The sequence below is a fragment of the Topomyia yanbarensis genome, chromosome 3 (genome assembly GCF_030247195.1).
Source record: "Topomyia yanbarensis strain Yona2022 chromosome 3, ASM3024719v1, whole genome shotgun sequence".
NCBI classification, from domain to species: domain Eukaryota; kingdom Metazoa; phylum Arthropoda; class Insecta; order Diptera; family Culicidae; genus Topomyia; species Topomyia yanbarensis.
Genome location: NC_080672.1, coordinates 271525575 through 271552691, shown reverse-complemented (window position 1 = coordinate 271552691; position 27117 = coordinate 271525575). Strand labels below are relative to the sequence as shown.

The window sequence follows — 27117 nt, the reverse complement described above, 5'->3', positions numbered from 1 at the left end:
ATACAATTTTCAGGTCCAGTATTTTAACACGTAATTGGATAAAGTGAACTGAAATAAGGTCATATATTCAGTCTACTTTCTACTTCTGCCCAAGTCAGACGTACAATCGAACCAAGTGAACAACAACTAGCAGCCTCTCGATCTAGTGTGCATTGTCTCGAGAACAAAGGAAACATTCAATTTATTCTTGCCGTCATGAGTAAAGTTGACGAAAAAACTCTGCTCTGACCCAACACAGCGGTCGTTGACTTTAAATTCTGTTCAATACGATTGAGTTTTAATGAAGTGGAATACCTGCTGAAGGTGAAGATGCAGCTTAGGCTCAAGGAGGTTATGTATCTCCAGTATCATCATCTTCGCAATGTAGTACTCATATCATTCAACATGTTAGCCAAAGCTGAACGTTTCGTTTTGCAGAACAACTTGAAGCAAATGGCTGAAAGTGATAAAGTTGGAATTAAGATTCCCGTGTAATAGAATAAGACTATGTAAAGCTACCCCTCCTGATCTAGTTGCAGAATACATGTCGCAATAGGGAGAAGTAGAATCCGTTACACCTGATACGTGGAGAAATTTCTTTCCGGGTACCCCTAACGGTGTTCTTGTGGTGAGGATGCGGATCGAAAGACCTATCCCCTCCCACTTGACTATAAAACTTAAAACCCGCGAAGCTACTATTAATCAAACTACGTTATGCACCCATGAGGGGCAAACTCCTACGTGCAAGTATTGTAATCAGACAGCACACCACGGACAACCTTGCGCGGAAGATACAGAGGAGAAAGCATCTCAACCGATTGCCAACGAATCCACGGAAACCAACCCAAAAAAGAGTTTTCAATACCAATACCCGAACCACAAACGGTTGCAAAATTTGTGGCAGCTGTTCAGTCCATATTAACAACTGCAAAAGCAGCATCCAGCACCCCAAACACCACTGTAAGCAATATCGGCGAAGAAGATAAAAACAATGATGACGGATTTACGCTGGTCACCCGTAAGGGTAATAAGGAGGAAAGAACATCTGATCGCGAGCACCAAGACACCTTTAACAATAGAAGAGAATTAAACGATCCCCATGACGCAGTAGGCGAGCCGCGAAAGAAGGTCTCCGCTTGCAATAAAATGTTGCGCGCACGAGATCCAACGGGTATCCAATAATATCTGCTCTTTTATTTTTATTTTGCACATATTGTAAACACATTTAAGATCCACTGCTCCGTTAAGGCTCAAGTTACCTCAAGGCTTGGTAGTATGCGTAAGAAAAATTGTGTTCAGCTTTGCCACCAGATTATCCATTTAAACCTTTTCAAAACTAAAAGAAGAATATCAGTCGATTTATTAGATCATCACGATTCAATTCATGCAAAATACCTGCTGGAAAAACCATCGGCTTAGCTAAATGGTGCTTTTGAAAAAGTGGCTGTGATTTTTTATCACACTACCACACCGAGCTGGGGTACGCACCACAACTGCGCAATGAAAAAACCACAGCCACTTTTTCAAAAGCACCATTTAGCTAAGCCGATGGTTTTTCCAGCAGGTATTTTGCATGAATTGAATCGTGATGATCTAATAAATCGACTGATATTCTTCTTTTAGAGTTTTAAAAAGGTTTAAATGGATAATCTGGTGGCAAAGCTGAACACGAATTTTCCTACCCACACTACCAAGCGTTCAATTCTAACACATGCTTAAAAAAGGTAACTTGAACCTTAAGCTTACCGCTATGAGCCGTGTCAAATAAACGAAATTAAAAAAAAGAGGTCACATATTTTTACAGCCCCTTAAACAAAGAGTGGCACAGAGAGAATGCGATTCGTGAATTAAACAGGTAGATATTTCAAAGTATTCATTTGCATTGAAGGGATTGTAAAGTGTTTAGACTAAGTTGGCTATTACGTCACGATATAACGAGAACTGGTTATCGGTTTTCATGGCAAAGAGGGACAAGTCTACGATTACCGAGAACCGGTCCTCGGTTTTCATGGTCTTTGCCGTGAGACATGTTGGTAGATGTGAGAGATTCATAGTAATGCTGCCAAAGCTCGACTCCTGCCAGCAGAAGACCTAAGATTAATCCGTAAAACTTTAAGCCTGTTTCTAACAACCCTGCCGTTTTTAGTTTTCAGATCTGTGTATTTCACATCTTTGCTCTCATTTGAGTATTATGGCTCTAAATTTTTATAAGTTTCCCTACTCAGTAATCTCTAGCTAATTGATGTCGTCAAAAAATAAAAAAAAAAAAAATCCACTGTAGTTGTCTGAGGAAAATTGAACTGAGCAAAATTTCTGAACGATTGGCCAAGTGGCACAACAAGTATTTGTCGAGGCGCCTCCGGAGCTTCACTGTCACTCACTCAATTTTCAGTATTTCAGTCATGAAAATTGGAGGAAATATTATTAGAATTTAAGAGCACATCGAAGTTCTCAATCTTGTTTTTCGGCTCATTTCCAAAGATAGTTGCTCGAAAACGGGAAAGCGAAATTCCTTCATTTTTTTATTGCGAAACTCCAGAACACATTTTTGACCTGAAAACTTTTTTAGTGGCGTGGTAAAACTCCTCTTACACTTTTCTTCAACTCCATGAATTTGTCAATGCAAAAAATAGATGGAATGTGATACCAAGGATTGGCGCTCGTACGATCACCGGAAGAGAAAAATTACTAATAGTGTTTTATAGCATATTAAATTATCGTTAGCTTTAATTCCTCTTTTTTTCAAAAATTCAAGAAGGCGAAAAACGTGTTGCACAACGTTTTGGGGCAAATCTCCGTTGATTCTGAAAATTTTTGAAAAAAAAAATTATGAATACTTTATAATATGTATAATAAAATTTTGCTATGCTATGCTATTGAAAAAAATGCAAAATTCCCAAAACATCGCGATCCGTAACTACCTCAAAACATGCTTGAAATTTTTTGTGTAGATTATAATGTTGTGTTGCAGTAATTTATGTAGATTAGTTACAATGCGATCTTAAGGCGGTGATTTGACGGTTTTTCTGGAGTTGAAAGTTTTAGTGTTTGTTTTACAAAATAAATTTCAATAACTGCTAACAGCATTTAATCAAACTATAAAATTAACAATTATTTTCCAACAGTAGCGCTGGTACACTACGTTTTGAGTTACCAGCTGCTTGTTTAGTTAGCCATTATGCGACTGCCAAAGGGTTGAAAGTGAGTACGAATAATAAAGAGCAAAGACGCAATGACATAATTACTATTTGCAACATGATGCTTTTGGTATAATTCGTTAAAAGTCATTGATTTTTTTCGGCCTTATGTTGATACAATTTGCTTATCAGAATTTAGAATGTAAGCCAATATTCACATTCGCCCCACTTTACTACTTTGATTATAGGTGTCATAAATTTTGAATCGGAAAACAGCATCGGGGAATATAACCATTGCAGTTTGAATGGCGAAAAATGTGTGCATGTAAGCACTATTCTCCAGACCCATATTTTCTATTGGTCCGAACTGCACTATTGATATATTTCTAAGCTTCAAACAGCTGTCGAAATTGAACTTTAATAATTGAATAACGTGTGTTTTAGCTTTGATATAAAGTTGAAAAATAATTATAAAATGTGGCAATAAGAAAAACATTTCGTCGTGTTTTTCTTCAAGTCTGACTGACGATACCAGACATTCATCATTTATTTTTGTTTATTACTTATGAACCTTACATCCGCAAACATTCCCAGCTTACATCTGCTCAGTACCCGCGTGTTTCCATCTGAATTGAAGACACTGGTACATGAATAACGAAACATGTATCGTACCATTCGACGTATGTACATAGGTTAGAATTGGAGAGGTGCAGTGGAATTATGAAACCTCCAAACGATTATTCTTTATTTTCCTCGATGCCCTTACATACAGTATCTATGTTTTTTATGTGAGCTATTCAATTTTAAAATTGAAATTGTTTTTTTTTTGTTTTCAATTACAGCACTTCACGCAGCCAGCAGTGATAGAGCAACTCGCGTATTTTTTAATCGCGATAGGGGCAGTGATGTTCTTCCTGAGCTTCCTCGGGTACTGCGGAGCGCTGCGGGAAAGCCAATGTCTACTGACGACAGTAAGTGAATTTAATTTTATATATTTTCTTTCTAATATTTCGTGTGTTTGCTAAATCATTGGGGTTATTGTAGGTACTTTGTAGAAATTTAAAATCAACGTTCAGTGTATTTGTTAGTGTTTCTCAAAAAGCTGTTTTATTCATATGACTTTGCGGTATTCATTTAAAGCTAAAGTAAAGTTATTGTTGAAAAGTTATGAATACTTTTTTTTGCGTTCTTTTTTGGAACACCAATATAACTAGTTGGGGCAAACGAAAGATAATTATTTTTAACTTAATATAACGCATAATTCGAGGCAAAATTAAGCAAAAATGGCAATAGCAATATTTTTTTTAAACTCCACAAAATTAATTTCAAAAAATCAATTTTTGAAATCGTACATAGGGTAATTTTTTTTTTTTTTTTTTTTTATTAATTGCCCACCACACTCCCCCACACCAAAGAACTCATACAAGAGCCCCCTGGTAGTGGACGCAACTTGTCTCAGCCCATGAACAATGGCAACAAAAACAAACAAAACAAATAAAACAAACTGAGCTGAGACAGACATTTATTGATGTGCAATTAGTTTAAGATAATTAACTAAGGTGGAATCCCAGTGGAAATAGATTTCCTGTTAAGGGATCCACATTATAAATTAAATTAAAGTTAAATACTGCTGACGGATGTTTACATTAAATTACAAGACAATATCATTAATTAAATATTTCGTTAAGCCTATGTTTAAAGTACTGTTTCAATCTAGCCTTGAAGATGGTACGATTGTCGATTCTCTGCATGTCAAGTGGAAGTGCATTAAATTTGGTAGGGCCAATAAAAAGAATGCGCTTTTGGCCAAGGTTTGTGGCTGCTCGAATGCGTTGCAAGTTACTATTTCGACGTGTTGAACGAGAATGTGTTAAAGTTGTAAAATGTATATTATGCTGCGCGATGGAGTTATGTAGATTGTCGTGTATGAATAATAATGTTTGTACGTCACATAAGTGGGCTATGGGTAAAATATTGTGGGCACTTTCAGAGTATAACAACAAAGTCGAATATAAAAGTGGTTTATTAAATATAATTTTCAGGGATCTGTTTTGTAGTGTTTGTAGCTTTTTAAGGTGAGAGCTCGCTGCTCGCCCCCATACCGATACTAAGTAGTTAAGTTGTGAATGAATGTATGCAAAGTAGTAGTTCAATAGAGCTCGCTGGGGAACAAACGCTTTAACTCTCCACAAAATACCACAGGAGGATGCCACACGCTTTTCGATAAATTTTATATGGTGTGTCCAGGATAACGTAGGATCTAAGTGTATACCCAAATATTTGAAACAGTCCACATTTTCAATTGTACAATCTCTAAGTTTGGGATGATGATGTGTTGGTAAAGTTTTCCGTATGGATCGGAAGATCATGTACTTAGTTTTGGAAAGGTTTAGTGATAATAAATTTGCTTTGAAATATTGGTCGAGAACACTTAGATCGTTATCGATCGAGTTAATAATAGTATTGACATCATTGTTGGGATAAAACAGAGCTGTGTCATCAGCAAACAGTCTAGGAGTTCCAGTAAGCCTCAAGTTACCTAGGTCATTAATATACAACAGAAATAACAAAGGTCCTATATTACTACCTTGAGGGACACCGATTCCAATGGGAGCAAGGCTACTACGTTCACCATCCACAGATACAAATTGCTTTCTATTCGTCAGGTAACTATGAATAACAGAATGAGCAATGCCCCTGATACCGTAACATTCAAGCTTGGCCAGCAGTATTGTGTGGTCCAAAGTGTCAAATGCTTTTTTAAGGTTTAGGAATAGAGCACCAACAATGTTTTTACGATCCACTTCGCTCATTATTAGATCTACTAATTCAATTATAGCGGTTTGGGTGCTAGAGCCTTGTCTAAACCCATACTGAAATCTATAGAGGACGCTGTGTTTGTTCAAAAATTCTAATAATCTAGCAACAAATAGTTTTTCGAGGATTTTGTTGAAAACGGACAGTGTAGATATAGGACGATAATTATTACAATCACAACAGTTACCTGATTTAAAAACAGGGATGACTTTAGCCACTTTGAGACAGTCAGGGTAATAACCAGATTGAACAATTATGTTGAAACATTGAGAAAGGATTCTAGAAAAAGCGCAAAAATTTCCTTTTAACATATTGACAGGAATGTTATCAGGGCCACTACTCTTCTTATTATCTAGGCTATGTATCAGCATAATTACTTCGTTTGTTGATGAAGGGCGTAAAAATATTGACTCACGGACGCAACGAACATTACTTAAAGGACAAATGTTTGAGGTGGTGGGGATATCATTTGACAGTTTTTGCCCTATACTAGAGAAGAAGACATTAAAAGACTCACAGACTTCTGCATTATTGTTGGTTTTTTTACCATCGACAATTAGATTTATCTGGTCGCTTTTCTTTGCTAAACCAAAAGTGCTTTTTAGATTTTTCCATAGTTTTGAATGTGGTGTGTTAGTAAGAAGGTTCTCATAGAAAGATTTTTTTACCCGTCGTTTTGTGGCATCTACCTTTTTGGATACATGCAATAGCATTTGCTTTAGATGTTGATCGGCGGGATTACTTTTGAGACGTTGAAGGTAATTACTCTTTATTTTTACTAGAGTCCATAAATCCAAAGTCATCCAGGGGCAGTGAGTGCCTTTCACTTTAACTGTTTTAGTTATTGTTTTCGTATGACGTTGAAGTAATGAGTTGTATGTGGATGCGATAGATTGAATAGTAGATTCCGGGTCGACAATGACATCAATACTATTAATGAAGCTGGAAAACTCGTGGTTAAGTTGGCGATGGTTTACAATTTTTTTGGTAAGCAACATTGGTTCCCTATCAGCTGTAATTTTGAAAGTTGTTAAGATCTGAGAGTGGTCACTCAGATTGTTAAATATTGTGTCATTGCGCACTCGATTTACATCGTCCAGTTTGCATAGCACATGATCAAGTATGTTTTCGCTAATTGGTCTGGTAGGAAAAACATTTGTACAAATAAAGTCATAGGATTCCAACAGTATTTTATATCTTCTAACAATATTGTTATTAGCAAGATTAATTGGGACATTTACATCACCTACAATAGCACACGAGTGCTTCGATGGGACTGAACACATCAAATTTTCTAAATAGGCTGAGAAATCATTGAAATCAAAGCTAGGAGGACGGTAAATTCCATGAACATCATAAAACTGTCCTTTGATAAACAGTTCGATGTGAATGTGATGAAATCCTTCTGCGGTATAGTTTTTTACAATTCTATGTTTGATAGTCTAATTGACATACACAGCTAAACCTCCGCTAGAGTGTTGCCTGCACGCGAAAAATGCTTTGAAATGTGGTATTTCATAGAGAGCACAATTGTCGTCTTTTAACCATGTCTCACCAATCACTATAACATCTATGGAAGTTTTACAACTGTCAAGGGTTTGCAAAATTTCATCAAATTTAGAGAGATTGTTTATACCTCTTACGTTCCACTGCAAAATTTTTAGTGTCTGGTTATCATTGTTAATATAATTGTCATTAAAATCGTAAATATGGTCGAAAGAAAAATTTTTGATTGTATTAGCCATTGGATATGCATGAATTCAAGTTTTATGCTGGATTGTTAACTACAATTCTTAATTTCGTTTTCGCTTAGGGGCAGATTGTTGTGGTGAAGAAGAGGCAGATTTTGCACTTTTGTAATTATTTATGATTCGATCAAGGTCATGTTTGCTACCAATTCTTTCAATCTTAGAATGTTCATTCTTTTTTACTAAAATCATTCCTCCACGACCAGGCCATACAAATTTAATGTTAAGAAGTTTTTGGGATTCACGCATTTCTTTTAACAATTCTAATGACAAGGCTGACAGTTCTTCGCGGATCGCGACTTTCATTGCATTTCCGTTTACATTTAGTGCTTCATCAATCGTCGTAGTTAACAATGGGCCAAATTGTTGCTTTTTGTCAAGCGACAATTCTTTCAAATCTGTGTTTTTGAAAACAACTCTAATCGGAATTATAGCATTATTATTTTTATTGTTAGAGTACAATCTGGTCGACGAAACAAGGGAATCAGAGGACAAATTAACACCGGTACATTTAAACGTTTTCAGCACGAGATGAATTTGGGGAGAGATACCGCACATTTCTTAAAATCGATCCTGCATCAAAGTAAACCATTCAATATTTGATAAAATCATTTTTATCAATTGAGACAAGTTTCAAAAATACTGTGAAATGGTTTTGTCATGAAAAAAATGCATCAAATTTCCATGAACATTTAAAAAAACTGTCATTGCGGGAGAGATGCCGCATGTGCGGGTGAGATGCCGCACCATGATCACAGACTGAAAAATGGTGAAAAAAAGTATTTTTAGCTATCGTTGATGTTTTTGTGATTAAGGGTCTACAGCTGAGTTTCATGAAGTTTGATTACACCTATAAATCAGCCAGCACCTTCATTTTTCTAAAGGGGGTAATACCATTTCTAGAAACATTTTTTATTCAACATTTTAAAATATTTTTCTTTTGCAACCTTGTGTAACGGCTAAGTTGGAGTAACTTAATTAAAGGTACTACTTATTTGCATGATTATACGAGCGATATATTGGTAGGGATTCCTTAAAAGCAGTTTTTTGTTGTTTCTTCCAACAATTTATATAACTTTGGTTTGTTCTTGAAAGATTCATTTTAAAAAGCATCAATTCGTGGAAATTTTCATTTTTATCCCAAGATTGACATCACTACAAATCAATGCGTTTACTAAAATTAGCGCCTGAAACTTTAAAGAATAAACCGAAGTAACTAATACTTAGATACATATCACCTGTTTAAATATATAGATAAATAGACTCATATTCCCATATAGGTCATTCCACGCGAAGTGATCAAAAAAGATGCAAACTTGAAATCGACCTTCACGGATTTGAACAAAATTTGGAGGAATTGTTCATCTAGGGCCAATATATAAAAACCCAAATTTTTGTGTCAATTGAACCACCCTTCGGGTCATGGGAGCACCCCCCGTTTTGGCAAATTACCAAAACCCTTGATTTTCTTTTGATCATATATCCGGTTCTATTTACTCTAGAATCAAACCATAAGATGGCTTTTGAAGAAAATTGTTCAAGGAATCTATAAAAAATATTATTTTTCGCCGACAGTGTTGCCAACTATGCATTTTTTTCAGTTAAATATTAAAAGTTAATTTTCCTCTCAATACGTATATTTTAATTTTGAAAATTTTAATGCCATCGCGTTCCTCAGACATTTTTACATAAAAAACACTTATCGTCCCAATATAATATGAGCGCATCCTGAGATATACCGTTTTGAAGGGAAAAACTCCGATTTTCTCATATAAAATCCATTTTTATTGGCTAAAATTGAGAAAATCTTCAAACTGTCATAAAAATCGACCCTGATCTGCTAGAAGCAAACCAAATACGTAGTTTTTCATCATTTCTCGTCTACTTCACGAAAAATTATGTTTGAACTCAGAATACTCAAGTTGGTTTTTTAGTTGCGGTTTTTTCTCTTCAAAACGGTGTATCGCAGGATGCGCTTATACTATATTGGGATGATAAGTGTTTTTTATGTAAAAATGTCTGAGGAACGTGATGGCATTAAAATTTTCAAAATTAAAATATACGTATTGAGAGAAAAATTAACTTTTAATATTTAACTAAAAAAATTGCATAGTTGGCGACACTGTCGGCAAAAAATAATATTTTTTATAGACTCCTTGAACAATTTTCTTCAAAAGCCATCTTGTGGTTTGATTTTAGAGTAAATAGAACCGGCGATATGATCAAAAGAAAATCAAGGGTTTTGGCAATTTGCCAAAACGGGGGGTGCTCCCATGACCCGAGGGGTGGTTCAATTGTCACAAAAATTTGGGTTTTTATATATTGGCCCTAGATGAACAATTCCTCTAAATTTTGTTCAAATCCGTGGAGGTCGATTACACATGCCTTGATCACTTCGCATGGAATGACCCATATGTCACTGTGTTAGGTCCATTCGTTTGTGGATATACCTCATTGATAATCTATACCTGACGCAAATGATCATTTAATGACATTCCGAAGTGAAAAAAATACATTTTAGCTACGTATCCTCCGCCATCGAGTGCGGCATCTCACCCGCAATTTTGATGCGGCGTCTCTCCCAATTGTATGGGAGAGATGCCGCACGACGACATTTTCCTCTGAAATTATGGATGACCGTGCTCATGATCAGAATGCCTTCTAAAAGGGGTCAGCTATTCAACCGATACATGATTTACAAAAAAATCGAACAATTTAAAAAAAATGAAATTTTAAAATGGTACTGAAAAACTTTCGGCACTCCGTGATGCAACTGGACGCACATAATCATTAATAAAATTTTCGTGAGTTAATAATAAGGACTATTTTACATCTCCAGTGTTGTAATTCTTCGAAACTCACAATATCATATAACTGTATGAAAATGACCCTATATACGATATATAGAAAGTGCGGCAAATAATCTAGTTTTGGAGTAAGTAATGCAAGATATAAAAAATATGGCTTTTTCATTTTTTTTTGGTGATCTGTACAGCAAAGTATGATATTTCATATGGCAGCAATGGAATTTAATGTTAAGTGCCCTATTCGAAGATTATATTTTTATGGAAATACTCTCATGATTTCATAACAAAGCTAGTTTAGTAATTGGTCGGTGTTAAATCAGACTCGACTAAGTCGCAAAATATCAAAAAATGGATAAAGAATTTCTTCAACTACATTCGACTTTTGCCAGATTTGAAATATGTAACTATAAACAAGAATTTCCAATTATAACGTAGAGAATGCTGCGATTCAAACTTTTAACCCGTTTTTCTAGAAATCAATATTTTGTCACTTAGTCCGGTCTGACTTAACACCGACCAATTGATGTATAAGAACATATTATGCGCTCTAAAATAATCTTCAACTTGTCTAAGAGATACTGTGTTGTAAAATAAAAAAATCAAAAGTTACATAAATAAAACTGTTTTAAGGAACACCCTAAAGCTAATATTTGGATTTCTCGAGCAATGGAAAGTATAACTAAAATATGTTGTCCTACAACTTCATCGAAGACAGTCAAACTCTATCTCGAACCGTAAAAAGTTCAATTTCAGATCTTGCCAAAATTAGGACCACCCCAGCTTCTGTTATAACGAAAAATTCAACAACTTTCCTAAATTTATAAGGCTGAGTTATTTAGTTTTAACAAAAATTTAAAATTCCTTCTAATTTTACATTCTAGACTACCATATAATCCATGAAACCAGTTCACTACAGCTGGTTTTGTGAATGGCTGTTGTTCATTTTTCCTAATTGACACTGAATTTTTGCAAATTTGCATTGCATTGAAATTTTCGTTAGCTGCACTATTGGTAGTAGTACAACAATTCACAAAGCCAGGTTTTATAGATTTTTTGCAGGTTTGACCTCCTTGGGATGCTTTCTTAGTTCCTGCTTCATAATTGCCCAATATTTTTCGATAGGCTTTTGTTCCGTTGCGTTGGGAGGGGGGTCCATGTCCTTGGGTACGAAAGTGACCCCTTTGGCTTCATACCACTTCAGGATAGCGTTCGAATAGTGGCTCGAAGCTAGATCCGGCCAGAAGATCGTAGCGCTCTCGTATTGCTTCAACAGAGCAAGCAGACGCTTCTGTTGACACTCCTTGAAGTAGATCTCCCCGTTTACAGTCCAGGTAGTCACGAACGACGCACTCCGTTTGCCACATGAGCTGATCGCTTGCCAAATCATGTATCATGGCAAACTTTGAACAGTCCAGGTAGTCACGAACGGCGCGCTCCGTTTGCCACATGAGTAGATCGCTTGCCAAATCGTGTATCATGGCAAACTTTGAAAGTGTCTGCTTCCTTACTTCCTCTAGAACATTAAACTTGTACTGGACGGTGAAGAACAATAGCCCCAGAAGCTGCCGGAAGTCCGCCTTGACGTAAGTCTTATCATCCATGATGAGACAATAAGGCTTCGTCAGCATCTGGGTCTACAGTGTCCTGGCACGTGACTTTCCCATCGCATTCTGCCGTTCTTCACGGTTTGGTGCCTTCTGCACTGTGTACATATGCAGTCCCTCCCGGGCTCTCTGAATGAAAGACTTGAACAGATTAAATTTTTTGGCTACATCCCTGACTGACTATCGTTCAGTGATTAATTCACCTATAAGTGATATACGCAATTTATTTTCTGAACTACACGGAAAACCGATTCATCACAATTTCAAGTAAAAAATTAGTTGAGTTTTTGGTTTCGTCTAGTTAATATTTGGGCGAACTAAATTTTTGTTGCAAACAATAATCCAACGTTGTTGGTTTGATGCTGTCAGTTTCAGTCTGGACACGAACGTTTCATCCTAGCACAAAACTTAAAAAGCTAAAGCACAAAACTTGAAAAGCTACATGAGCTAAAGCTTGAAACGCTTGTCTCAGCTTCTAACGCTTGTTTTAGTCCAGACGCAATTGCATATGCCGTTACACTACCTTTTCAGCCAAGACACAAACGACTAGAATTCAACTAATCTCATTGTTGAATTAAACTGCTTCATCGTAAAATACAACATAGGATATTTCAAACGTTTTGTTTCACCGACCGACGGATGAAAGGTATGGAATTAAATTGTTGAAAAATTCCGTATGTCAGTAATTCACACGTAAATAATATTTACTAAATATAATACAGAGTTATGTTTCTCATAATGTTATCTTTTTATAAACTGCAATCTTAAATGAGACGAAATAGCCAAAGGTATTTAAGGATTGTTGGAAATTGATTGATTTGAATGTTAGAATAAAGGTATATTTTTTTTCTATTTAGTCACAAACACTATCCAGCACTACAAAAAAAACTTCATACTTATTCCACATCTAGTTTGGAATCTCACTCGATGAAAAATAATTATCATATTACATTGGTTAATAATTGAAATGTTGCTATATAATCGACTAAATCCGAAATAGAATGATTTTGACAATTTTCGACAATACTTTCAATTTTCAGTGCACATGTATTGAAAAAAATGTCAATAAAAATCATCCCTTTATTGAAATGTTTTTAAAGAAAAACTAGGTAAAACCAAAATGAGGTCAGTTGAATTTCTGTTTTTTTTGTGTACTGGTTCAGGTAGTTGCGTCCAGGATAAAACAAACTTTCCAAGCTGAGACAACTACCTACGTGCTTAACCGTTATGCCCAGCGTGTATGAACATAGTTGCTGTCGCTACCTTGATGTATTTCAGTAAGGTGTGCATCTTAGCTACTTGCTGTCATTTCGTATGATGTGCGTCTTGAATCAAAATCAATAACAATTTTCAATAACTATTATTTGAGAATCTCTCAAAATTAAGAGAAAATTTAGTTACGTTATTCATTTTTCTGTTGAAATCAACTAATTAGGAAAACAAAAATTTGTTTTGTTATTTTCTTCATCGAATGGCTTTCAGTGTACTTAAGATAGAGATTTTGTGTCTTCGGCAAAGTTGTAGCAAATATTATTACAAAAGAAATTGCTGTAGACACTACATATCTAACTTTAATGGGTTAAAAGATATGGAACATATTGTATGAAAGACCTCTTAAAATTGATTTTTTATGATAACATTTTTAGACATTTTCCTATCTTCTTGGAACCTCCCACAAAGTTGTTTGCGGTATTGAAAGAAATATTTTTGTCAAACAAAATTACTCCTTATCAGTTGAATTTAAAAAGATATTCCAAATTTTGCGATATTTTTGGGGTAATTTCAACCGTAAATAACTCGTTAAGGAGCAAAAAGGAGCAGACAACATCATAACATACTGAAAGTACTAGCTTTTTACTTTCATATAGTGGCCGGATTTTGGTTGAGACACGATTCTTCCCGAGTGTCATGTCCAAAAATTAATTTTGAGCACGAAAATGACGTTTCAAAACACTGTGGATTGTGGTCCTGATCCCTAATAGAACAGCCATTCTGACTGCATTCCTCCTTCCGTTCGATGCTCAGAGTTTAGTAATAACGTAATAACGACTCATCGTTGATTGCACGATTCCGAATTATTTTCCAATTCCCGATGAGGGAGTTGAGGATTTTTCAGGCGATTGCATAAAATCAATTCGCGACATTGCTTTTCGGGTGACCCCATTTTTCAAAAAAAAACTTACAGGGATAAAAGTTTATAGTGTATTGTTTACACTATACACTCTAAACTAACTTTACCTAAATTTTTAAGAGATAATACTGAATGCGTTATTTGCGATGAGGGAGTTGAGGATTTTTCAGGCGATTGCATAAAATCAATTCGCGACATTGCTTTTCGGGTGACCCCATTTTTCCAAAAAAAACTTACAGGGATAAAAGTTTAGAGTGTATTGTTTACACTATACACTCTAAACTAACTCTACCCAAATTTTTAAGAGATAATACTGAATGCGTTATTTGCGATGAGGGAGTTGAGGATTTTTCAGGCGATTGCATAAAATCAATTCGCGACATTGCTTTTCGGGTGACCCCATTTTTCCAAAAAAAAAAACTTACAGGGATAAAAGTTTAGAGTGTATTGTTTACACTATACACTCTAAACTAACTTTACCTAAATTTTTAAGAGATAATACTGAATGCGTTATTTTCGACAGCGTTTTTTCCGTGACGCAATTTGATGTGGAACACCCTTTAGTACCTATCATAGTAAAACATAAGCATTCCTTAACTCAAATTGTCCATTTTTTCGTTAGTAGTGTATATGGAATCGAAATCATAGGCTTTTGAAATTCCTTTATACAATTTTATGAAGGTATCAGCTATAATACATATATCAAATCAAATATCAAATTCGTAATCAGCGACCTCAAAAATCTCCGTGTAATAGTTTTACAGTAAATAAGCTGCAATTTTTAAAAACTTGTCAGCAATTTTGAGTCCGCCAATTTATTTTCCGTAAATTTAATATCCAATTCGTAATCAGCGACCTTGAAATCCCCTCAATACTAAGTTTTAGGCAGATTGGACAACAGTATCCACTTGTGGCCTGCTTTCCGGGATTTTTAAGCACTATTCGCTCTGATACTGGATTATACTCAATTCTTGGGGTCGATTAAATCACCCTCATTAAACTGTTAAGAGCCGTTTGTTAATGCTCTTCGATTTTGATGAAATTGAGATCGAATTCAGTTCAATACTAGATCCTACTTAGACTGAAAGAGTGGTAAAACGGAAATGAAATCTAATACTGTTTAGTTTATCAGAAAGGGTTTTAGGAGGAGTTGAAAATAACTCCCTTAATTGAGAACTTATCTCAAAAATTCGACGTAGGGGTTAGGTATTTTTTACATAGTTCGAAAGAAATCGATTAAGGGGTCATATACAAAGTTGTGGCGAACAAGTGAGCTAAGTTCGTGATTTTTTAAAAAGTATTTTATGCAAATTTTATTTGAAAAAGCGAAAAACAGTTCGTTGGTAGTACTATCGAAGATAGAAAAACCAAGTTGAATTAAAAAAAATATTCAAAGTTGTCGGAGTTATGGCCCATCCCCCGAAGCGAGTTTTTTGGCGTGTTTGCGGTGAACGCTCTACAAACCGAACCGCTCAACTGAAATCCAAGAACTTAAAAGATTATTGAAGAAAAATGTATTGTGGTGTACTTGAACGGATCGGTTTCCCTATAGAAATTTTTTTTCTTGCAAAAAAACAAGTTGACCAAAAAATTAGGTTTTTTGGTGTTCTAAATTTTCAACAAAAAATGATTGCGATGAATCCAAATTTTTTTAATGAAAAAGAATGTAGATACAAAAAATTAGAAAAAAAATTATGAAGATCGGATGAATAATTCTTGAGATATCACGTTCACCGCAACGGTACTTTTCAAAAAATTTCATTCCGAGATAATTGCGTTTAAAGTTTTGTGTTAACTTCATTCGTGGAAGAGCCAGCTCGCTGCAAATGGCTGTAATTTGAACTTTAGTGCTCCGATTTGGATGAAATTTCGCACAGATACTTTCAAAAGCATGTACTTTCAGAATATTCAATATTTTTTCCGATTTTTAGAGTTTCAACTTTGTATATAACCCCTTAAGTAGTTTTTGAACGGCAGTTAAGGGGGTCCTATATAATAATTGTGCAAAAAGTGCCTATTGTTTGATATTTTTTTTGAAAAGTAAAATGTTTATTAAGTTTCATCTATAAAATAAAAACTTTCGAGTGTAAGGTGTCAAAAATGGCGTCCAAAATGGCGGCTCCAACAAAAGGTGTTTTGAAAACCGACCTCATCAGCGGGCACGATACAGGTCGCAATTCGTCGTCTACAAGCAGAAAACCAAAACGATTTTGAAGATTACATTCCGTAGAGGCGCCCCAATAAAAAAAACATGAAAAAATTCGATATAGAAACAAAATGGTGGCCACTTGAAAATAATGTATCGTTTTTTCGCATGATTTTTCCGCTTTGGCCGGCTGTAAAAATCGTTAATGATCAAAATATTGCGATTTTGTAGGTTACACAGTGCCCGAGAATGTTGTCTTCTTTTAGGAAGACAAAGCCCTCAGATTCGAAAAATCTTGTTCCGCGAAAGCTGCCATTTTTGACAACTTACGCTCGAAAATTTTTATTTTATAGATGAAACCTTAATAAACATTTTACAGAATAGCGCACATGTCTAAAATAGCAAAAACAGCTACTGTTGACAGTGTTTCGGTTTTTTATACTAATTATTTCACCTAAGCCCTTATTATTGAACTTGGATTGTGTAGTGCCTATTGCCTTAACATTATCGTTTGGCGTTGTTATACTGCACCGCATTGCCACAAGCCAATTTTCTCCAATCGAATTGAGACCCAATCTAATTATGGCGTAACAAAATCGCAAAACCATACTCAGGTTATGCAGAACACGCCAGAAACCGCTTTAATGCCTACATTAATCTTGAGCACGTGCTTCGAACCACGACCACCAGTCATTGCAAACCAAAATGCCCAAACTCGTTGAGCTGGATTTGTTTTGAGCAATTGCGTTCATATTACCGAAAAAATGTTGTCCGCTGTGAAACTTGAAATTGCAATTCCTGCTCGACATACTACATAAGCTACAAGTATATACAATCTTAAATTAAGCTATTCGTATCTCTATCTTGTCTGCCCCTTAGTACGGACTATTTCTGTTGGTGATATTGATTCTTGAGGTGACTGCATGTGGCCTAGCGGTGGCTTACAAGGACCGTGCCAAAACGGAGACCAAGAACTACTTGCAGACGACAATTTCCAAGTACTACTCGAGCAACGACCGTAACCAGTCCGATGCCGTCACGTTGATGTGGAACTATCTGATGTCCGAGATGCACTGCTGTGGGGTAGAGGACTACCGTGATTTTAGTTTGTCGGACAAGTGGATCGACAGCAAGGGCAACCGCGTCGTTCCGGAGGCATGCTGTGTGCAAACTGCCCTATTTGAGCCACAGGACAAAAACTGTCCCTTCTCGCCTTCGGACAGTAATAGCTACTACAAACAGGTAATGAATGAATTATTTTTATATATGTTATGACTTTTTTTGTTGTTTCTTATAGGGTTGTTATAACGCACTAATTGACTGGATCATGTACAACCGAAACCTGGTCATCATTGTGGCTATCGGGGTTGGCCTGGTGCAGCTGGTTGCGATATTCCTAGCATTTTGTTTATGCAAAGCCATCGAAAAATATCGGGGAATGCGACTATGAGGGAAATCAGTTGTAATTCTCGTCAAGTGTTAGAAACAATCAGAAAAGACATTTCGGATGCAATCAAAAACCAAAATCAAAATTATATGAGGAGAGATATAAGCAAAGCGAGACAGATCACACTACGTTCAAACGATGTTACACTAGGTCCTTAAGATAAGAGTAAACTGTTCGGCCGGAGAAAGGTAGTCGAACGTATAAGTGCACCTTAGGCTAAAGCAGAAGCCGTTTTGTTGGTCGGTACAATCACTTGAGACAAAGTCATTCACAAAAGTAGCAGCTAAGTTTTCGGAAAGCGAAAAAATGCTTTCTATTTCGCAAAACAGATACTTTTACGTTTTTATTCAGCTTGGAATGGCTGTACAATGCTGTAAACTGATATTTTATGTTTTCGCTTTATTGATTACTCGATCATCATAAGCTTTGTAATATGAACTCGACTATTCGGTTTTATAGTTACGATAATCAGTTGTTTTTTGTTTAAATATTAAGAAAATAAATACAATAATTTAATAAGATATACAAATGGAAACTAGCTAAAAATCATTAACTTGAGCTCCCTTCACGATCGCCATGAACTTTGCTTGCCAACCTGTACCGCCAAAATTTTGAGTCTGCTTGTAAACCACTTGCATCACGTTGCTGTCGCTAATGAAAACAGCTGGAGTATCACCACCACAGTGCTGCCGGACTGATCTTCTTTCTTCGCCCTTGACCACTATCAACTGCAAATAATCAGTACTACACGTCGTCTTACTGCCCATGTCAAACACGTCAAATTTAAGGGCAATATACATATTAACTGGCACCGTAACCGTCCAAGTACATTCCATTCTCGTTCGATTATTGTTAGGATATAACGGGCTGCTGAAGAAACCTCCGTAGTTGAAAATTTCTCCCCCACATCCTCGACCTTGATCCGTTGCCACATACGTTGCATCAAATACCGTTGTAACATATTCGGTCTTTGATTGTGGAACGTCAATGCTTATTGAATTTCCAGTCGAGAAAATAGGATTTGGAGTACCATAGTTACACATCATGGCGAGCTGTTTATCCTTGCTCAATCCGTCGAAGACACGAACTCCTTCCTCGTCACAGTTGGTTGCGTAAGTGTAGAACATTCCAATGTATAGAGAAATCGTGTAATTTTTCGGAACCACAATCGTTATAGTGCATGGTTCAGTCCTGGCTAGATAATTTATATTAATGCGTCCCTGCATTCTGGTAAAGTTCTGACTGCAAAACCGACTCTGCTGCACGCTCAAGCGAAAGCCTTTGTTCTCGATCGAGGTATCGCTCTCGAATTTCACATACAGTTTATTAGCGGAAGAATGGTATGTCGCCGGCAGGTTAGTGTTGCCACAGTAGATGTGGTGTGCGTTGGGATTGCGGGTACCCTAGTAAATGCGTAAAAAAATGATTATGGGACCAGCAGTTTATGATGACTACGGCTTACGTGATAGAAAGATGATTTCATGCCATGAGAAGGCTTGCTGCGGAACACCACGTCTTCTCCAAGACCCTCGTATATAAATGATTTAACCTGAAAATACAACCAATGTTACTTCATCAGTTTAGCAAAACCTCCGACACGCAATGTTATAAAACAAAGTATCGAACCAAATTTGTCCACAATTGGTCTCGATGAAAACCTACTTCAGTTAAACATCTTAACGTGATATAATTGATGAAAACTCGAATATCCAAAAGACACAACACAAGGTTACCCCCTTTTGGACGCCAGCTAGTACTGGGGTTACCTCCTTGCTCAACTTTGGCTACTAATAGTAAAAACCGATATAATATACCTAGCAGTGAGATGAGACATTTCATTCGCATATCACTGTTGGATCATTCATTAGTTTGCAAACCATATGCGAACAGTTTCGAGTCCTGAACCTTAAACTGAATAAATTATAGAAAATCAATAAAACAAATGAAATTAGGAAATTAATATGGCAAAAATGAAAAAAAGTTGTCAAGTTCATAAAATAAGTAGAATGATTAATATAAACCAAAATAAAAAAATAAATATATCAAATCAGTTCACCTCACTAAATATAAAATTTGACAATATTAAAAAGTTATTAAAATTATAGCATAAAATTTGTTTCAAACTAACAAATGGAATAAAAAAAGAAATAACGGAACAGAATCAACGAAATGAAGAAACGGAATATAACTCGGAAACTGGGAAAAACCATTAAAAACAATAAAATGAATAAACTAAACGAAATAGTAGTATAAAATGAAGAAAATAAAAAAATAGATGAAGCAAAAAAACACATAAAATAGTGTCTTGTATTGATCAAGTGACACCCCCGAAGTGACATAAAATTAAATCATGTAAGAGTGGGTTTACATGTAAAAATGAGATGCATTTGTTACTTAAAATATTCACTAACATTTTCAAATTATTACCGAAAAAGACAGTTACTTACATTTGCGTCAAAGAATTCCACTCGATCTGGGCATATCTCTTGTTCATCGCTGTAGTCTTGCAGCCGTAGATCCAGGAACTCAATGTTAATCGTTTTACCGAGCGGTACTTCCAGCAACCACAAACACCTGGTATTGGGTGGGTAATTACCAACGTCGTAGTTTGGACTCTTCAGTATCTCAACATGGCCGTCAGACAAGTTATGATAGCCTGCACCACACGAGGACTCCACAAGTGAAACGGTCGCTTCAAACGCCGTTCCCTGCAGTGACGTATCGGTAACCATTCGTACAAACATTGAAGAACTGAAAGTATTTGCGGTCGGTGGAATCGTATGGTTGCAATACTTTCCGATCAGCTCAGAAAACGGCCCCGAGCCATCCCGTATTTCGACAAAGTTATCATTGCAGACTGTTACATTTCTTTTGGTTCCCATATGGAATTGATCAAATGATAACTGTATGCTGAATCCAGCGGGTGCCTTGAATATGTACTGACAGTCCTGAAGTTTGTTGTTATTACTACCCAATGCGTTTAAATTGTAGATTCGTGCATTACGATCTAGTGTTATCTCGTGATCGCAGTCATCCGCGAATATAACTAGTGCAGAAAAACCCCGATGTCCACTTGAAAACTGCTCCGATTTGTAGTATATAGCACCGTGACTGCCTTTGATGCTGACCGCAGGTGCATGAGCTGTCAAATTTCCACAAAGAGCAGCTAGCTTTTGATCGGACGATCGATCGAGGCCTTTGTACACCTCTACACTTTCAAAGTAACACCCGTCAGAATGTTCAATCTCGAAGTCTTCGAACCGAACAACAACTTTTTTCGCTTGCGGAATCGTTATATTCCACACGCAAGTCACCGGATTTCCGTAACCATTGTTTATTGCAGCTTCTGGGCTTTCGATTCGGGTTGATCCTGTTATTAGCCCACCACATTTGTCCAACTGATACTCGAATTTAAATCCACGAGATTCTAACCAACGATCAGATCTAAATATAACAGCCACTCGATTCTTAAACCTTACGCGTCCTGGAGAATCTTGTTTACAGTATGTTCTCACTTTTTCCCATTGGAAAGGTTCATAGTATTCCATTTGTTTGAAAATCGTTATGTTGTCGTAAATGCAGATCGACGTTTGCGGTCCATCTTCTAGCGAAAAGTCCAAAAAGTTTAGTTTTATAAACGCATCTTTTTCATTAGTAACGAAAGTGTAATTACAAGTCATCAGACGATTGTAATTCATAGGATAATTAGGACTGGTCATGACACCTCCTGCTTGATCAACATTGTAAATGCCCCCACAGTTCTGTTCCCATCTGACGGTGAATCCATCTCCTTCAACATTTGCATCAGAACGGAAAATCACTCTCATTGACGAGCCGGTGGAATTGAATGATTTCGGTGCTTCTTTGCCGCATGCACGTCCCAAAGAGACCCAATCGTTTCCAATGCGGTCAAAGAACTCTACATAATCTTTTGTGCAATTCACACTCTTCTCCAAATTGTACCTTCCGATAAAGATTATTCCTATATGATATCCATTGTCAGCACGAATTGTCCAGATGCACTCAGTGTTTGGTTGATATTTGCCGTTGACATTTGGCGATCCAAAAACATCAGAGTTTTTATGCAACGTTCCACCGCATCCAGATACCATTTGAGCTAGTTTAAGCTCAAAGTTCCCGCTAGAATTGTAGTTTTCTGAATGATACTCTACCAATGCGTATCGGCCTTGAGTTGCAATCAATTCAATTCCAGTACCCTTGCAGAAGCGTCCCAAAAGTGGGCTGTTCATGGTTGGACCATTGTATATCAGCAGATACTCCTCGTCGCATGACTGATTAAAACTAAAGCTTGCGAATTCAATATTGATTAAAGAATTCTCCGGATAGTCTACGTACCACGCACAATCCAGTGGACCGTTAACATTCATTAGTTTAGGCCGCGAGATATTTACCAATTCACTTCCAAACATACCACCACAATCGTTGAGTTGATATTGTAGCTTGAACTGAACTTCTCCAAGGAAAATACCTTGTCGAGCTAAGATAGAAACGTCCGGGAAAGGCGATCTGAGCAAGTCGGAAGTCGTTCCGTTGCCGCAATACTTCTTCAAATATGCCATATTATCACCAACACTTGACCTACGCTTGACAAAGATACCTCTAGTGTTCAGCGTACATGCACTTCGGTAGAGTCCAGCTTGCATGTCAGTGAAACGCAACGCCATCGTTCCAACTTTCCGACCAAAAGCTTCAAAATATACTCCCGTTGATCTTTTGTATTCGCAGGTGTAGCTAGTCTGATTAATAGGTGTAGCAATCGTTCCTTGGTTTCCGTCCAAATTACCAACACAAATCGTTGGCTCGTCGCTGCTGAAATGAATTTTGAACCCTCTGTTTCCTGAAGCTACACGAGACCAGATATTCACCATCATGGTGTTGCTACTGGAGTATATAGGTTCCTTGTTGTATCCTCCCATAACGAACTTGATACGAGAAGAGTAATCAAAACCGTGATAGAATCCAAGCCGCTGTAGATAGCTGGCACTAACCGAGGAAAGATCCAAATCGATGAACTCAACTTTTACTCTGCGACCTTCAGGAACGGTTATTCTCCACTCGCAGAATCTTTTGAATCGCAAACTGTTATCTGGATATCCCGGACTCGTAATGTCACCAGAAGCAGCATTAATTTCATATCCGCACTGATTTTCAGTAGCAATATATGACAACTTAAAACCACGATAGATGGTATTTGGATTGAACGTAGTAAATACAATTTTCACATGATTATGAATACTTTGAATAGCCGGGGGAAGTTGAGAGCCACAGAAAGTGCCATGATCTAAATCGGTTGAATTTTCTGCTTGCACAACCGAATAGATTCTGATGTTGTCAACGTTCGTACAGTTTGTATTACCCGGCAAATTGAGATCTTGGAACGTTATGTTCAAAACCGTATTTAACTTGCTGTGTATATAGTACTCGCATACCGTGTTGGAAGGATATGCTCCGATTATCGGGTAGTTCTTGGATTGTATGGTACCTCTTTCGCTGTGAATAGATCCACCGCACTGAGCAAGCGATACCTTCAGCTTGAATCCATTTCCTGGATCGGAATTATCAGTGAAATAGCGGATTCTCAACATATTAGAAGTTGTAAGCCGCGACGGCACAGTATCGGATCCGCAAACCTTTATCAGCAAACTGGAGCTAGAAGTACCACCGTCTCGCAGTTCAACATATTCATTCGAACAACCCGCCGAGTACTTCAAACTGAATCGCTCGAATTCAAACTTCATTGTTTCACCAGATGGCGCCAAAATTGTCCAGATACACTCACTATGTGGGTGAGGTACCTCAGGAAAGTTCGGTGTCGTGATGATCGTGGAATTGGTTTTCTGCAGGACAATCCTACCTCCGCACTGCATACCAATCTCTCGGTAAGCTAGTTTGAATTCGTTAGTAATTACATGTCCGCTATGGTATTTCACGAAACCCCTATTGCTCGAGGTATTCACCATTGCCGGTACTTCAGTACCACAAAATGAACCTAAAAGCGGTGAATATTCATCGATTCCGTTCTTGATAGAAACATAACCGGCGCACCCTTCATTCGGCGTCTTTACGATTGAAATCGATATGAAGCGGAACTCAATTATACGTCCCGGTCGGACTGTGATGTTCCATAGACACATGAAATCGAGTACGCGATTGATAGACTGTTGCGTACTAGCTACCGAGGACACTGAAATTATCCCATTCGGTTCAGTAATCACCCCTCCGCATCGTAGCGAAACAACACCGGTAAACCCAGTTCGATTATTGAAGTAATCTGTTCGAAAGTCGACTTTAAGAAAAGGTTTTCCATCGAATGCCGTTTTCACCTTGAAGCCGAACATACATATTTTTTCTGCACCGAACCATGTAATCATATCTGTTGATGTGGAAATCTCCAGATAGTCTGACATGCACGCGTCTGTTTCTTCCAAATCGACGTAGTTGAGCTGAAGGACGGGATGATGGGTCGAAACGGCCGATTGAAAAATCCAACTACAGTTCAAGTGTGCTCGATAACCCTCGGGATATCCCGGTGAGGTGAGATTATAGCTTGTGACATTTTCGGAAAGCACAATCACTTGATGACCACCGCAGAATTGTTCATCGACACTAGTCGTGGTTGAAACCGTGGATTTCTCCTCCTTTCCAATTTGTTCCCAGTTGAGCAGGAACTTTGACGGTCCACTGGCATCCGTGTGGTCTAAACGAATAAACACTACATTGGATGTGGACTTGAATGGTTCCGGTGGGGTTAGACCACAAAGTTCTTCCTTAAGTGGTTCGGCCGAGTCATCGTAACCGTCATAAATCTGTGAATATAAAAATAAATTGGTATGAATACATGAATGGAGAAAAGTTTACCACAGTTTTGAATAACATTTAAGCTTAACAACATTGAGCTGCTGCGTTGTAACGCACAACAGAAAGGTTTTAGTATTACGGAAATTTTGCCTAGTTCAATCCAATTAGTATAGTGTTACTCGTCTTTTTCCACAATATACAATCTTTTCAAACAGGGTCTCAATCAGACCCCGAAACGAAGAAAGTGAGTTAAATGTTAAATTTGATGTCCAACTCAAGCATTGCCAGTTTAGAATCGGTACGCTTTTTGTCCGTAGTCTTATGCCAGAATTTTTTACATCCTCTGGAAATCCAGTACAAAAATTTACTTTTTCATATAAGTTTGCCGATTATCTGATTTTCATTACAACGAACAATATGAATGGACCGCTAAACATCAACAAATGCTTGAAAACCTGAGACCAAATTTGGCGAGATACCACTATAGTAAGAATGCGCAACAATGATATTACGAAAATGACGTACGGGCGAATGACTTTTAAGGTTAAAGCCCTAAATAAACAAACAATAAACACAGTGGCGGATCCAGGGGGATGGTTCTTGGGGTCCGGATCCCCCCTCCCCCGAAATTTTTTATCTTCCTGAGAAATTTTAAAATAATTTCTATTTTAAATTCATTCCAAATTCAAAAACATTCCAAACCAGATTCGACCACCAAAACTGATTTTAATTAAATGAGGGTATTACATATTACGTATTGTACAATGAACATTTCAAAATCGAAATTTCGGACCCCCTCCGAAATTTTTTCTGGGTCCGCTTCTGAATAAACAACAAAAATGACATAGACGTCATTAGGTTTTACACCAATCAATATAACTCTACAAAATGAGCCTAATGAACTTCGTTTGACAATTTTCGGAGGTTTGTTTACATGAGAGTTCACTCATGATGGCATGAATAAATATGTTTCCTTTGTTCTCGAGACAATACACACTAGATCGAGAGGCTGCTAGAATAGATCGGGTAGAACTAGAAAGTAGACTGCAAATGCACTTATGCAAATGCATGTCTGAATTGAAATACCGATATGTAAATATCTGCATTTTCTCAAACAGGCTGCGTGTAGTGCATGAAGGGCCCCGACATGTCGCTCAAAACCAGTATGGGAGTGTATTAATGCGCAGTTGTCGGAGTAAAATCTGATCAATTTATACAGAAACATTCTGGAGCTTCAGGGAATGCAAAAGCAAGAAGAGAACCTTCTACTGATTGATATTTGTTGACCCAGAACCATTCTGTGGAATCTCATCGAGTGCCCTAAAAATTGAACTGAAAAAGTGAGGAATAACAGCTATTAGAAAATTGGAGTACCATATGACTATTTTTAAAACTATAATTCAAATCTTGGTAAACAACTTTGTGAAAGACGGTAACTAGTTACGAGTTTTCAAAAAATAGTTAAACCATTTTAAAACTCATGGTTCAAACCAATTGCAGAAATTTATTGTTTCTTCCAACACTGCCAGTGCACCCCCAACATCGACATTTTAAACTTTAATAAATGAAAATACTCTCCAGCCCCTGTATAATATTTTTAGTATAAGATAGTACTTCTTCAGCACAAGTTTAGACCACCGAATGAAGAAGTAGTCTTACATGTTTAGGTGCTACTATTCAATGGCTCTATTGTTATCACGTTTGAAATGGTACATCGGTGCATAACTCTTTCGGAAGCATGCATGAATTCATAATACGAGCGTTTATCAGCTTTACATATTTTAAATAATAAATATATAGTGTTATTTAAAACCCATAAAAAACTAACGTTACCAACAGCACATTCAATACTTCCAAGTTTTGCATAAAAATTGATCTTTGGAACTGATTATATAACCTCTTTATGACAACATAAAAAATAGATTAGAAAATACTCAATTTGTTTCAACTCTAAATTCGATCCCAAAGCACAATTTTTCGTCTCAAATAAAAGTATATATTAAGAAGAACTACAATCTGTTAAAAAAGAACATCTGTTACAAAGAGTAAATTGTGATATTTTGTGTTCTGATCATCATATCCCCAACAATCTCAGTATTCTATTTCTCTAAAAAAGATACCAATTGACTTTTGTAACATAATTCACCTGAAAACTCAAAAACTATCATCTGGAGCTATAACATAGCATATAGTATAGCATGTTAACAATAACATGCTCCTACATTTTTAATATGTCCGTCTTAGTCCAGTCCCCCGCCACGCGGGTTCGCGGCAACGCAACGAAGCCTATTTACGCCTTCTTTCCGTTGTTCGAAACCCATCCGCGACGAGGTTGGGCTTGGAATAACTTAGTTACAAATGACGGGTCATTTTTATTTTCTCGTCAGCAAATTACGTACTAAAAGTAGTATGTATATGTGGGAACCTTTTTTATCCATCCATAACAATTCATAAATAAATAAATAAACAAAGTATCTCTTGA

The 27117-nt window shown here is 36.9% G+C and overlaps 2 protein-coding genes across 4 annotated transcripts in view; one reads left to right on the top strand and one right to left on the bottom strand.

Moving 5' to 3' along the window:
* The window catches only part of LOC131688437 (tetraspanin-18), a 134806-nt gene extending 116461 nt beyond the window's left edge, over window positions 1–18345 (top strand). For all 3 annotated transcript variants that reach the window (XM_058972662.1, XM_058972664.1, XM_058972663.1), the window contains exons 6-8: window positions 3959–4087; window positions 17249–17611; window positions 17667–18345. In XM_058972662.1, the coding sequence (XP_058828645.1) occupies window positions 3959–4087; window positions 17249–17611; window positions 17667–17819 (645 nt within the window). In that variant the 3' untranslated portion in view covers window positions 17820–18345. The remainder of the gene's footprint in view (window positions 1–3958; window positions 4088–17248; window positions 17612–17666) is intronic.
* LOC131687926 (cubilin homolog) overlaps window positions 18279–27117 on the bottom strand; it is a 33204-nt gene continuing 24365 nt past the window's right edge. The window contains exons 12-14 of the mRNA XM_058972023.1: window positions 20264–24643; window positions 19279–19365; window positions 18279–19219 (exon numbers count right to left, since the gene is read on the bottom strand). Of these exons, the coding sequence (XP_058828006.1) occupies window positions 18356–19219; window positions 19279–19365; window positions 20264–24643 (5331 nt within the window). The 3' untranslated portion in view covers window positions 18279–18355. The remainder of the gene's footprint in view (window positions 19220–19278; window positions 19366–20263; window positions 24644–27117) is intronic.